The sequence below is a fragment of the Babylonia areolata genome, chromosome 2 (assembly GCF_041734735.1).
Source record: "Babylonia areolata isolate BAREFJ2019XMU chromosome 2, ASM4173473v1, whole genome shotgun sequence".
Taxonomy (NCBI): Eukaryota; Metazoa; Mollusca; class Gastropoda; order Neogastropoda; family Buccinidae; genus Babylonia; species Babylonia areolata.
The window spans coordinates 70,390,581-70,403,080 of record NC_134877.1 but is presented as its reverse complement, the minus strand read 5'-3'; the positions used below and the strand labels follow the sequence as shown (position 1 = coordinate 70,403,080).

General features: G+C 48.0%; 1 protein-coding gene across 3 annotated transcripts in view; it reads left to right on the top strand.

The window, feature by feature from the left end:
- Nucleotides 1–5,841: 5,841 nt before the first annotated feature.
- LOC143279571 (neo-calmodulin-like) overlaps nucleotides 5,842–12,500 on the top strand; it is a 9,869-nt gene continuing 3,210 nt past the window's right edge. Inside the window, exons 1-2 of one of the 3 annotated variants that reach the window (XM_076583650.1) lie at nucleotides 5,842–5,954; nucleotides 9,319–9,509. In XM_076583650.1, coding sequence (XP_076439765.1) covers nucleotides 9,345–9,509 — 165 coding nt within the window. In that variant the 5' untranslated portion in view covers nucleotides 5,842–5,954; nucleotides 9,319–9,344. Of the gene's footprint in view, nucleotides 6,042–9,318; nucleotides 9,510–12,500 lie in introns of all 3 variants that reach the window. The other 2 variants (XM_076583649.1, XM_076583651.1) reach the window with 2 other exon arrangements.

The following is a 12,500-nucleotide window of genomic DNA, read 5'->3' as shown; positions in this document are numbered from 1 at the left end:
TGTCATACCTTCACCCCTCCCCCCTTCCCCACCACCCGTCATCTACCCCCAACTGTCATACTCTCCACACCTCCCCCACCACCACCCGTCATACTCTCCACACCTCCCCCCCACCACCACCCGTCATACTCTCCACACCTCCCCCCCCCCCCCACCACCCGTCATACTCTCCACACCTCCCCCCCACCACCCGTCATACTCTCCACACCTCCCTCCCCACCACCCGTCATACTCTCCACACCTTTAATTCTCTACTTTCTTTCCTCACCAACCACACTCTTCCTCTTCCATTTCCTCTCCTCCCCCCCCCCCCCCCCCCCCGAACTCCCCCTGTCCCTGCACACCCACTCTCCTTCCATTTTCCCCCTCACCCAGTGGTGTGCAGAAACTGTCTTGCAGCTCACACCAGTGTAACACGAGGATTTTACTAATCCCGGGGAAAAGCAAACACAGACTCTCCCTCACGCCATAGATTTGGAGACTGCACGTGAGCCACCTCCCCCCCCCCCCCCCCAAATACACCCTCACCCCCACCCCCTGTCTCCAACCTCAACCCCTCCACACCCCATCTGCTCCCTCAGGGAAGTCTGTCGTGACAAAGAGTTATAATATGATACGATACGATTTGATGCGACACGACACGGCACGACACTGTACGATACGATATGATACAATACGATACGATTTGACTGCGACACGGCACGACACGACACGACACTGTACGATACGATATGATACAATACGATACGATTTGATGCGACACGGCACGACACGACACGACACGACACTGTACGATACGATATGATACAATACGATACGATTTGATGCGACACGACACGACACGACACTGTACGATGCGATATGATACAATACGATACGATTTGATGCGACACGGCACGACACGACACGACACGACACTGTACGATACGATATGATACAATACGATACGATTTGATGCGACACGACACGACACGACACGACACGACAGGACACTATACGATACGATATGATACAATACGATACGCCACGCTACGGAAGAGCGCGGAAGTAGCAGTCCACAAGGCGGAAGGAGAGGGAGAAAGAGTCGTCTCCCTTCCTTCGCTCGTCTTTTTCAAAGTAATGAACGGTCATCTGCTTGGAGGGGGGGGGGGGGGGGGGGGGGGGGGGGGGGTCTTGTTCGTTTTTGTTTTTTTCTGTTGTCTATTTTTTCTTCTTCCTCGCTCTCATTATTTCAGCGAATAGGGTAGAAAGCAAAACAGCCAAAGAAAATAGAAATGAGAATGAATAAATATTTATTTCATAACATTATGTATTTCATAATAAATTACATAAATTCTTCTTCTTCTTGATCAGTCATTGTGGCACAGCACGGAACTGGTCACCGGGTTCCAGCAGGTGTGTCAGCTGTGTCAAAGCCTTGGTCTCTGCAAATCGTTTCTTCACCATTCTGCAATGTTGTTACTCCTTCGGTTGTTGTTGTTGTTGTTTGTTTGTTTGTTTGTTTTTCGTTTTCCATAGAAAAGAAAGAACTTTTGTTTTTAAAGTTGGAAAACTTGACAAGGAGGAGGATATTCTTTCCTGGTTATTTTTCTTTCTTTCTTTCTTTCCTGCCTATCTGTCTGTCTGTCTGTATTCCTTCAATTGTTTTATTCTATTATTCATGTTTTTTAATGTGTTTTTTTTTTCTCTAATTTATATCAATTAATTATTCAATCAATCAAGTGATTAAATAGCCAGTTTATTCATTCATACACTCCAGTATTCATCCATGCATTCCGTTTTTCATTTCATGGACAGTCAATGTTGTGGGGGAGAGGGTGGGCAGAGAAGGCGAGGTTGATATTCCAAGGGAAACAACTTTTTCATTCCCTTTGTGAGCTTGTATTTCAAGAGTTGTGTTTCTTATTACAGCGTGTGGTGGACTGGTTTTGAATTTAAATGAAAAAAAAAAAGATAAATAAATAAATAGATAAATATAAACAGATGAATAAATAATAGATGGATAAACAAATAGATAGATAAATAAATGATAAATGAATAAATAGATAATAAAAAAGGATTAAATAAATAAAGGAATGAATGAATGAACAATGAATAAACGAATAAATAGATATAAAAATAAGTGAAAAATAAATAATAAAGAAAGAAAGAAAGTAAAGAAAAGGGAATTAAGAACGGATGCAATACAGCGATGAACACAATGTCAAGAGAAGCAATCTTGGATGGTTGAAATATAACGGAAATGAGATTGACTGTCTCACATTGTGTATGTCCACAGTTCTGATCAGTGAGTTAGGTTAATGCTAATGTCAGGCATCATCATCATCATCTCAGTGTGTGTGTGTGTGTGTGTGTGTGTGTGTGTGTGTGTGTGTGTGTGTGTGTGTGTGTTGAACACATTAGATGTGGTGCATCGTGTATGGACAAGCCCCCACCCTTTGATACCTCGCTGAAACAGAATCTGCAACTGCGTGAAAATAACGCCGACACTGGAATAACTGGGAGATTCATCAGTCCACGAACCACTACGCCACTGCGGAGCCATGCAATAAAACTCATGAGGAGGTTCTGACGTCATTTTCTCACGCCACGTGAGCGGAAGCCTTGAGAAGTTCAATCAATCGGGAATTGCGTTACATCTGATGTCAGGGCGTAATTCTGAGCCGAACATTTTCTTTCTTTTTTTTTTCTTTTTTTTTCGTGAACAAATATTGATAATACAATACATTGCAACACATAAATATTTCAAACATGCACGGATAACATGAAGAGTGTACAGATAAAATCATGAACACATGGATAACATCGATTACAAAACTTACACAATCATCTACAGGTGACCCTGTCAGCCCACTCTGTCAAGGCAGACAAACAGTGAAATATGTCATCAGCCCATGCAAAGCAGCGCTGAGCCAAGGACGGTACAAAGCAGCGCTGAGCCAAGGACGACACAAAGCGGCGTTGAGCCAAGGACGGTACAAAGCGGCGTTGAGCCAAGGACGGTACAAAGCGGCGTTGAGTCAAGGACGGTACAAAGCGGCGTTGAGTCAAGGACGGTACAAAGCAGCGCTGAGCCAAGGACGGTACAAAGCGGCGTTGAGTGAAGGACGGTACAAAGCGGCGTTGAGCCAAAGACGACACAAAGCGGCGTTGAGCCAAGGACGACACAAAGCGGCGTTGAGCCAAGGACGGTACAAAGCGGCGTTGAGTCAAGGACGGTACAAAGCAGCGCTGAGCCAAGGACGGTACAAAGCGGCGTTGAGTGAAGGACGGTACAAAGCGGCGTTGAGCCAAAGACGACACAAAGCGGCGTTGAGCCAAGGACGGTACAAAGTGGCGGTGAGCAAAGGACGGTACAAAGCGGCGTTGAGCCAAGGACGGTACAAAGTGGCGGTGAGCAAAGGACGGTACAAAGCGGCGTTGAGCCAAGGACGACACAAAGCGGCGTTGAGCCAAGGACGGTACAAAGTGGCGGTGAGCAAAGGACGGTACAAAGCGGCGTTGAGCCAAGGACGGTACAAAGTGGCGGTGAGCAAAGGACGGTACAAAGCGGCGTTGAGCCAAGGACGGTACAAAGTGGCGGTGAGCAAAGGACGGTACAAAGTGGCGGTGAGCAAAGGACGGTACAAAGCGGCGTTGAGCCAAGGACGGTACAAAGCGGCGTTGAGCCAAGGACGGTACAAAGTGGCGGTGAGCCAAGGACGGTACAAAGTGGCGTTGAGCCAAGGACGGTACAAAGTGGCGGTGAGCAAAGGACGGTACAAAGTGGCGGTGAGCAAAGGACGGTACAAAGCGGCGGTGAGCCAAGGACGGTACAAAGTGGCGGTGAGCAAAGGACGGTACAAAGTGGCGGTGAGCAAAGGACGGTACAATGTGGCGTTGAGCCAAGGACGGTGCACACTGAGGTACAACCAAGTGCTAAAAGAAATTGCACACGTGGTGAGCACTGTCCAAGGAGCACCAACCCCACCAGAAGTTCCAGTAGAGTTCCGCTCGGCAGAAGGCAATAAAGCCTGGTCATGAACAGCTGTAACATCCAAAGCATGGAAACATGGGCTGCTTGATGGTGCCGATGGTTGGGAATGCACAGTTGACCTACATCAGCAAGAGCGGCATGAGATTTGACATAGTACTCCACTCCAAGGCAACGAAACAAGCGATTCTGATTGAGCTCACTGTGCCATACGAAAGCAGAATGAAAGAAGCCCACATCTACAAGACCGAGAAGTATGCTAGTCTAGCCAGCAGCCTGAGAGAATCTGGCTTCCAAGCCAAAGTCCTCGCCACAGAGATTGGTACAAGAGGGTTTGTGAGCGCATCTGCCTACAACCTCGTGAAACAGCTGTCGATTTCTGGCAGGGAGGGGACACGGGCTCTCAAGGCAATGGCAGAAGCAGCAGAAAAGAGTTCCAGCTGGATCTGGTCAAGGAGGAATGAAAGTAAACTTCATAAGGATTAAATTTCCCTACCAAAACTAGTAGTACGATAGCTCAGAGGTTAAAACGTCTTCCAGAAAAGATGACTCAGTCCTGAAGTGGCGACCACCCTGAAGGCGCGGTTTGGAACCTGCTGAGGACCAGGTGGGGAAAAAGAAAAAAAAGGCGGCAATACAAGTCCAGGCATCCAGGAGTTATGACCCGGGTGCGGCCCGGCCCCCTTAGAGTGTAAGGAGTTAAGGGCCGAAACACTTGTCTGAGGGCGGTTTCTTCTCTGAAGACCTTGTGCTTTCCAGCTCTCCTTAGAGTTTCTTATCACTTTTGTGAAGCATCCTGCGGAATTAAAGTCACAAGTGAAAGCGTATGTTCTTGTTTCTAACTGGCTGAATTTTGCTGTGTACTACAGCTACAAGCAAACGCATATTAATATCATGCAAATCAAATATGGTACTACGTGTTGCATTGCAAAGAGATGGACTATACTATTCTGTTCCCACTCACTAAATATTAACTGAATACTTAAATAATCCAGGGCGTATATGACTGCCATGCTAAACAGAGTTGTTCATACTTTCCCAAGAGAGGAGGACAAATATTTTCTAACCTGAATCTTATTTTCAAATAGTTAATAAAATGGTGTAGTGTGTGTTTTGTTCCTTGTTCATTACACTTTTGGATGAAGAGGTTTGCAGTTAATATTATGAAATCAAAGCTTTTATCTGTCTTTACATTTTTTTTGTACAACCAAACAAAATGAACTGTTCTCCTAATAATCTTGCACAATGGCGACATCTGTTGTGCAACGAGCCGAACAATTTCATGGTCCAATCGTCATATGCATTGATCATCACCGGGCGAAGCCGTGTATGAATGATCCTAAAACGTAGTCTCCTTCTTTGTAAAGAGTCATTGCGACGCCGCACAGAACTGTTGACCAGATTCCTCCAGGTCTGTCGGTTGTGTGTCAAAGCCTGGTGTCTGCACATGGTTTCCTGGCCAGTCCGTAGTGTTATCAGTCCATCTCCCCCCCCTCTCTGTGTGTGTGTGTGTGTGTGTGTGTGTGTGTGTGTGTGTGTGTGTCCCTCCGTCTTCCTCCCTCAACAGTTCCCTGGAGGATTGTTTCAGCAAGGCCAATGGACCCTGTCACGTGGTCCTGCTGACGTAGTTTTCTGTTCATAACTGTTGTCAGCAGAGTTTCATTTGGAAACATAGCAATCGATGAAAGATCGGGCACCCAGCGTGGCTATCAAGTAGAGCAAACGGTTCTTGGGGTGACCCCTCCCCACCAGTCTTCCTCCAATCCTCCCACCCCCCATCGTTTCCTCACCCCCCACGCCCCCACGCCCCACCCCCCCACTCACCGGTGACCAGCCCAGACCAGGAGGGGTTTTCCCTCGCACGGTGATTTACTGCAGCTCTTGACACTCACCAGATGGCGCCAAATCACTGGGTCACGTGAAGTCAAACGTAGCAGACGACATCAGCCTGCCTTTCAGAGACACAGCGTGGAGTCTGACGGCAAGTCAATATTCGTTTTGCTTTCTTGTGAGTAGCTGGAAAAACATGTAGTCTGTAATTTGACAAAGATGTATGTGTATGATCTATGTGAGTTATTGTTGACTGTTTTTGTTTTTGTTTTATTATTAATCATACTGAGGCGATGTTCTAATGATGATATGATCTATGTGAACTATTGCTGACTTGATTTTATTAATCATGTTGAGACGATATTCTAATGATGGTAACTGCTGACATTTATTATTATTATTATTATTATTATTATTATTATTATTATTATCATCATCATATAGAGGCGATATTCGAATGACGATATGATCCATGTGAATTATTGTTGACTATTTCTTTTATTTATCATAGTGAGACAATGTACTGATGGCAGTATATTTGTAAACTGTTGCTGACTGGATTTTATTAATCATACTGACGCGATATTCCAATGACGATATGATCCATGTGAATTATTGTTGACTGGTTTTTATTAACCATAATGAGGCGATGTTCCTATATACAGTATGATATTTGTGAACTATTGCAGACTGGGTTTTTATTAATTATACTGAGGCGATATTCTAAAGGCGATGTGATATTCATTGTGATTCATTCTCATAAATGTCAGAAACCACAACTGTAGGTTTTTTTTAAATTTTATTTTTTGTCTGTTCGTTTTTGATTGTTGTTTTGGTGACTTTTACGTGCATGTTCACACGGAGCCTATGCTGGTCGTCTCATCGGAAAGACTAACACCCAGACCACCACTCAAGATCTAGTGGATGGAAAAGTAGAAATCCTGTCTGAGGGGAACATGAACCTGTAGAAAACCCTGATTAACAGTGGAAAGTTTCAGTTTGTATAGTCCGGTGGTTTCTCCCCACCTTCCCCCGTAAAACTTGAAACTGGACAGGCTGTCAGTGGACGGACTTCACGGCTGCATTAAAGTTACCTGGATACAGCCAGTCAGAACGTGGATGGAGTTCCAAGCCAGTGTGCAGGCTGAGGACAGGCTTTCTCGCCTGGAAATGGAAGGTTTCCTGTACATTGATTCAGTTTGAATTGACCAGCCAAGCGAGCGATCGACAAAACTACTACTTGTCTTGTTTCTGTACTGAGGAGTTACCCCTCACACAACGCAACCATCACTGAGCCATGCCCCCAGCCCTGACCTTACGGCCATGAGCCAACAGGGCGTTCAACTCTGCTCCGAATGACAGCTGAAACCCCGTGAGAGGGTGTCACCTCAGAATGGCGATAAAGTTTGGAAGCTATTCGCCAGGCCGTCCGTCCGTCCCCAGTTCACCTGGTGACCAGTCACTGACTTCACAGCTACCTGTCTAGTGGTGACCAGTCACTGACTTCACAGCTCTGTCTAGTGGTGACCAGTCACTGACTTCACAGCTCTGTCTAGTGGTGACCAGTCACTGACTTCATAGCTCTGTCTAGTGGTGACCAGTCACTGACTTCACAGCTCTGTGTCTAGTGGTGACCAGTCACTGACTTCACAGCTCTGTCTAGTGGTGACCAGTCACTGACTTCACAGCTCTGTCTAGTGGTGACCAGTCACTGACTTCACAGCTACCTGTCTAGTGGTGACCAGTCACTGACTTCACAGCTCTGTCTAGTGGTGACCAGTCACTGACTTCACAGCTCTGTCTAGTGGTGACCAGTCACTGACTTCACAGCTACCTGTCTAGTGGTGACCAGTCACTGACTTCACAGCTCTGTCTAGTGGTGACCAGTCACTGACTTCACAGCTCTCTGTCTAGTGGTGACCAGTCACTGACTTCACAGCTACCTGTCTAGTGGTGACCAGTCACTGACTTCATAGCTCTGTCTAGTGGTGACCAGTCACTGACTTCACAGCTCTGTCTAGTGGTGACCAGTCACTGACTTCACAGCTCTGTCTAGTGGTGACCAGTCACTGACTTCACAGCTCTCTGTCTAGTGGTGACCAGTCACTGACTTCACAGCTCTGTCTAGTGGTGACCAGTCACTGACTTCATAGCTCTGTCTAGTGGTGACCAGTCACTGACTTCATAGCTCTCTGTCTAGTGGTGACCAGTCACTGACTTCACAGCTCTGTCTAGTGGTGACCAGTCACTGACTTCATAGCTCTGTCTAGTGGTGACCAGTCACTGACTTCACAGCTCTGTCTAGTGGTGACCAGTCACTGACTTCATAGCTCCCTGTCTAGTGGTGACCAGTCACTGACTTCACAGCTACCTGTCTAGTGGTGACCAGTCACTGACTTCACAGCTCCCTGTCTAGTGGTGACCAGTCACTGACTTCACAGCTCTGTCTAGTGGTGACCAGTCACTGACTTCATAGTTCCCTGTCTAGTGGTGACCAGTCACTGACTTCACAGCTACCTGTCTAGTGGTGACCAGTCACTGACTTCACAGCTCTCTGTCTAGTGGTGACCAGTCACTGACTTCACAGCTCTGTCTAGTGGTGACCAGTCACTGACTTCATAGCTCTGTCTAGTGGTGACCAGTCACTGACTTCATAGCTACCTGTCTAGTGGTGACCAGTCACTGACTTCACAGCTACCTGTCTAGTGGTGACCAGTCACTGACTTCACAGCTCTGTCTAGTGGTGACCAGTCACTGACTTCACAGCTACCTGTCTAGTGGTGACCAGTCACTGACTTCACAGCTCTCTGTCTAGTGGTGACCAGTCACTGACCACTGATCCGTCATTCTGCTGATTCCTAGTTTTTCTTTTGGGTCCCCGTGTGACTAGTTATTCATTCATGTCAGCACACACATACATACTCAAACAATGGATGCAGAGAATGGGTGAGATATTAGAGGTGGGATGGGGGATTGAGAGGGGGGTCGTGTACTGAGAAACACACACACACACACACACACACACACACACACACACACACACACACACACACAAACACACACACACACACACACACACACACACACTCTACAAAAAAGCTTGTGGTGGGTCATTGGGACGGAGGGATCACCAGCACAAAAAAACGCTATCGACCACAGAGTGGTCTTTTTCCTGACATGGCCATGTTACCATAACTGGACGTGACTTTTTCCTGACATGGCCATGTTACCATAACTGGACGTGACTTTTTCCTGACATGGCCATGTTACCATAACTGGACGTGTCCTTTTCCTGACATGGCCATGTTACCATAACTGGACGTGTCCTTTTCCTGACATGGCCATGTTACCATAACTAGACGTGTCTTTTTCCTGACATGGCCATGTTACCATAACTGGACGTGACTTTTTCCTGACATGGCCATGTTACCATAACTGGACGTGTCTTTTTCCTGACATGGCCGTGTTACCATAACAGGACGTGTTTTTCCTGACCTGACCTGAACTGTGTGCAGGACACCAGCACAAGCAGAACCAAGTGATGGCCTCCCAGGCACTGGTGCCGACAGCACAGAGGACCCGGATGGAGGAGTACAAGGCCAAGTTCAAGGAGGCCGACGTGAACGGAGACGGGTACCTGTCCCTCCTGGAGTTCACCGCCATGATGAGGACGGCTGGCAGCAAACTGACTGACAGACAGATCGCTGTGAGTGTATGAGGGAGGAGATTACAATGGCTGGAGGGGGGCAGAGAGAGACAGGGGGGGAGGGGGGGGGGAATGGGGGAGGGGGGGAGCAGACACAGGGGAAGGGGGGGAGGGTAAAAATGGGGGATGGGGGAGCAGAGATAGACGTGGGGGTAAGAGGGAATGTGGGGGTGGTGAGGAGGGGGGGCAGAGAGACAGGGGGGAGGGGGGGGGGCGGTGACAATGGCGGGGAGGTGGAGCAAAGAGAGACAGGGGGGAGGGGCGGGGGGTGGGTAAGGGGGATGTGGCGGGGGTAGGGGTGGGGGAGCAGAGAAATAGATGATGATGATGATGAGAGAGAGAGAGCACTAAAATGTTTTATGCCATTCGCTGTAAAGCTCTAGTGACATAGAAGTTAAGAATCAGAACAAACAAACAAAAAAAAGGTGCAAAACAGATAAAATGTAACAGAAAGGAACAACAGAGTTGGAGTAAAATAAATAAATAAACAAGGGATAAGCTACACTTTGGAATTTTCTGTCTAAAACAGTCCATGTGACGGGAGGGGGGGCAAGGGGAGGGGGGGTGGGGTGGGTGGGGGGGGGAGTGTGACTTTTTTAATTCGTTCGTCTCCAAGGTTTGGACAGTATACAGAAAACAAATATGGTAATTATCTAAGCATGTAACATCGGAACACATCACAACAGTACGAACACATCACGTAATTACATTGTGGAAATTGACCCTCCAAATGTACCTGCATCGCTAATAAACAGGTGTAGCAGCTTGGGGCAGGCCATGATGAAGTGACTAACTGACGGCAGGTGGGGGCAGTGACTATCACAGGTATTGATCGGCTCTCTCCCTGCCCTCACGGCTAACGGCACGGGGCTCCTGGAAACATACACCACTCATGCAGGGTTGGACTTCCAACACTCCAATCGAATTAGATAGATCGTGTGTTTGTATGAAGTAGGTTGCGCATCTGTGCGAGCGTGCACACACAGACACCCTTCCACGCAAACACACACTCACGCACACACACACACACACACACACACACACACACAGGATACATGCACAACACTTTGTGCCACAAAACGGACCGCAGAATAAAGCAAGGCAAGGGGTAGAAATGTGGACATAACAGTGTTCAGCCCTAAGTCGTAGGAGACAGGAGAAAGAGTTAGGCAGGGGAGGGGGTAGAAATGTGGACATGACAGTGTTCAGCCCTAAGTCGTAGGAGACAGGAGAAAGAGTTAGGCAGGGGAGGGGGGGGTGTGGACCTAGTTCAACCCTAACTAGGAGACAGGAGAAAGAGTCAGGCAGGGGAGGGGGGAGAAATGTGGACATGACAGTGTTCAGCCCTAAGTAGCAGGAGACAGGAGAAAGAGTTAGGCAGAGGAGGGGGTAGAAATGTGAACATAACAGTGTTCAGCCCTAAGTCGCAGGAGACAGGAGAAAGAGTTAGGCAGGGGAGGGGGGAGAAATGTGGACCTAGTTCAACCCTAACTAGGACACAAGAGAAAGAGTTAGGCAGGGGAGGGGGGAGAAATGTGGACCTAGTTCAACCCTAACTAGGACACAGGAGAAAGAATTAGGCAGGGGAGGGGGGTGGGTGTGGACCTAGTTCAACCCTAACTAGCAGGAGACAGGAGAAAGAATTAGACAGGGGAGGGGGGTGGGGGTGGACCTAGTTCAACCCTAGCAGGAGACAAGAGAAAGAATTAGACAGGGGAGGGGGGTGGTGGTCCTAGTTCAACCCAAACTAGCAGGAGACAGGAGAAAGAATTAGGCAGGGGGTGGGGGGGCGGGTGGTCCTAGTTCAACCCTAACTAGCAGGAGACAAGAGAAAGAATTAGGCAGGGGGTGGGGGGGCGGGTGTTCCTAGTTCAACCCTAACTAGCAGGAGACAGGAGAAAGAATTAGGCAGGGGGTGGGGGGGCGGGTGGTCCTAATTCAACCCTAACTAGCAGGAGACAGGAGAAAGAATTAGACAGGGGAGGGGGGGGGTGGTCCTAGTTCAACCCTAACTAGCAGGAGACAAGAGAAACGATGAGGACGGGAGATACGCGGGAGGGGGGAGGGGGGCAATGAGATACATTTCCTTGGTGGGATATGAAGAGTGGAGATGCGGACTGCATGTCGCTGTAGTACAGGTTTGCTGCAGTACCACGAGGCAGTAACAATCATCCGTGTCATCCCCACTCGTCTGTTTCCCATTCGTCTGTCACTGAATCGATTATACCGATTCGTCTTTTCTCAGTTTGACTATGAACTCAGTTGTGTGTGTGTGTGTGTGTGTGTGTGTGTGTGTGTGTGTGTGTGTGTGTGTGTGTGTGTGTGTGTGTGTGTGTGTGTGTGTGTGTGTGTGTGTGTGTGTTTGAAAGACAGGAAGTGAATAGGCGAAAAATATAGAGTGTATAGGCGAAAAGAGAGAGTAGATAGTCGGAAGGATATAGAGCGTGAACAGGCGAAAAGAGATACAGGGTGAGAAGGCGAAGAGAGAGGGAGAGAGAGGAGTTTGCTTCCACCTGCACACATCTGCACACAACAGACACACTGTTGACGGTCCGACCATTGATGGGGTGAGCAGACTGGGCGTGGAGTGGAGCTTTGTGGACAGCAGTCCCGCTGTTCAGGTTTTGTTGTTGTTGTTGTTGGGTTTCTTATTGTTGTTGTCTTGGGGTTTTTTTTGTTGTTGTTTTTTTGTTGGGGTTGGGGGCGCGGGGGGTTTGGTTTTTTTTGGTGTTCGTCTCCTCGTTTCTTTGACCAGTTATTACCGTACTTGACCTGCTGTTGGCCCGCGTTTTGAAAAGTCTTGCGCGAGATTTATGACGATAGGTTTTGTCCCCCACCCCCATCCTCCCACACGTCCCTGGCCACAAAGTGTTTCCTGCTGACACTTCACAGTGAACTGAAGAGTGCTTGACACCCCCTCCCCCCTCTCACCATTGCACGGAGTTTATTGGAGACGGGAAGGAGGGGAGGTGGAGGGGAGTTTACCGACAG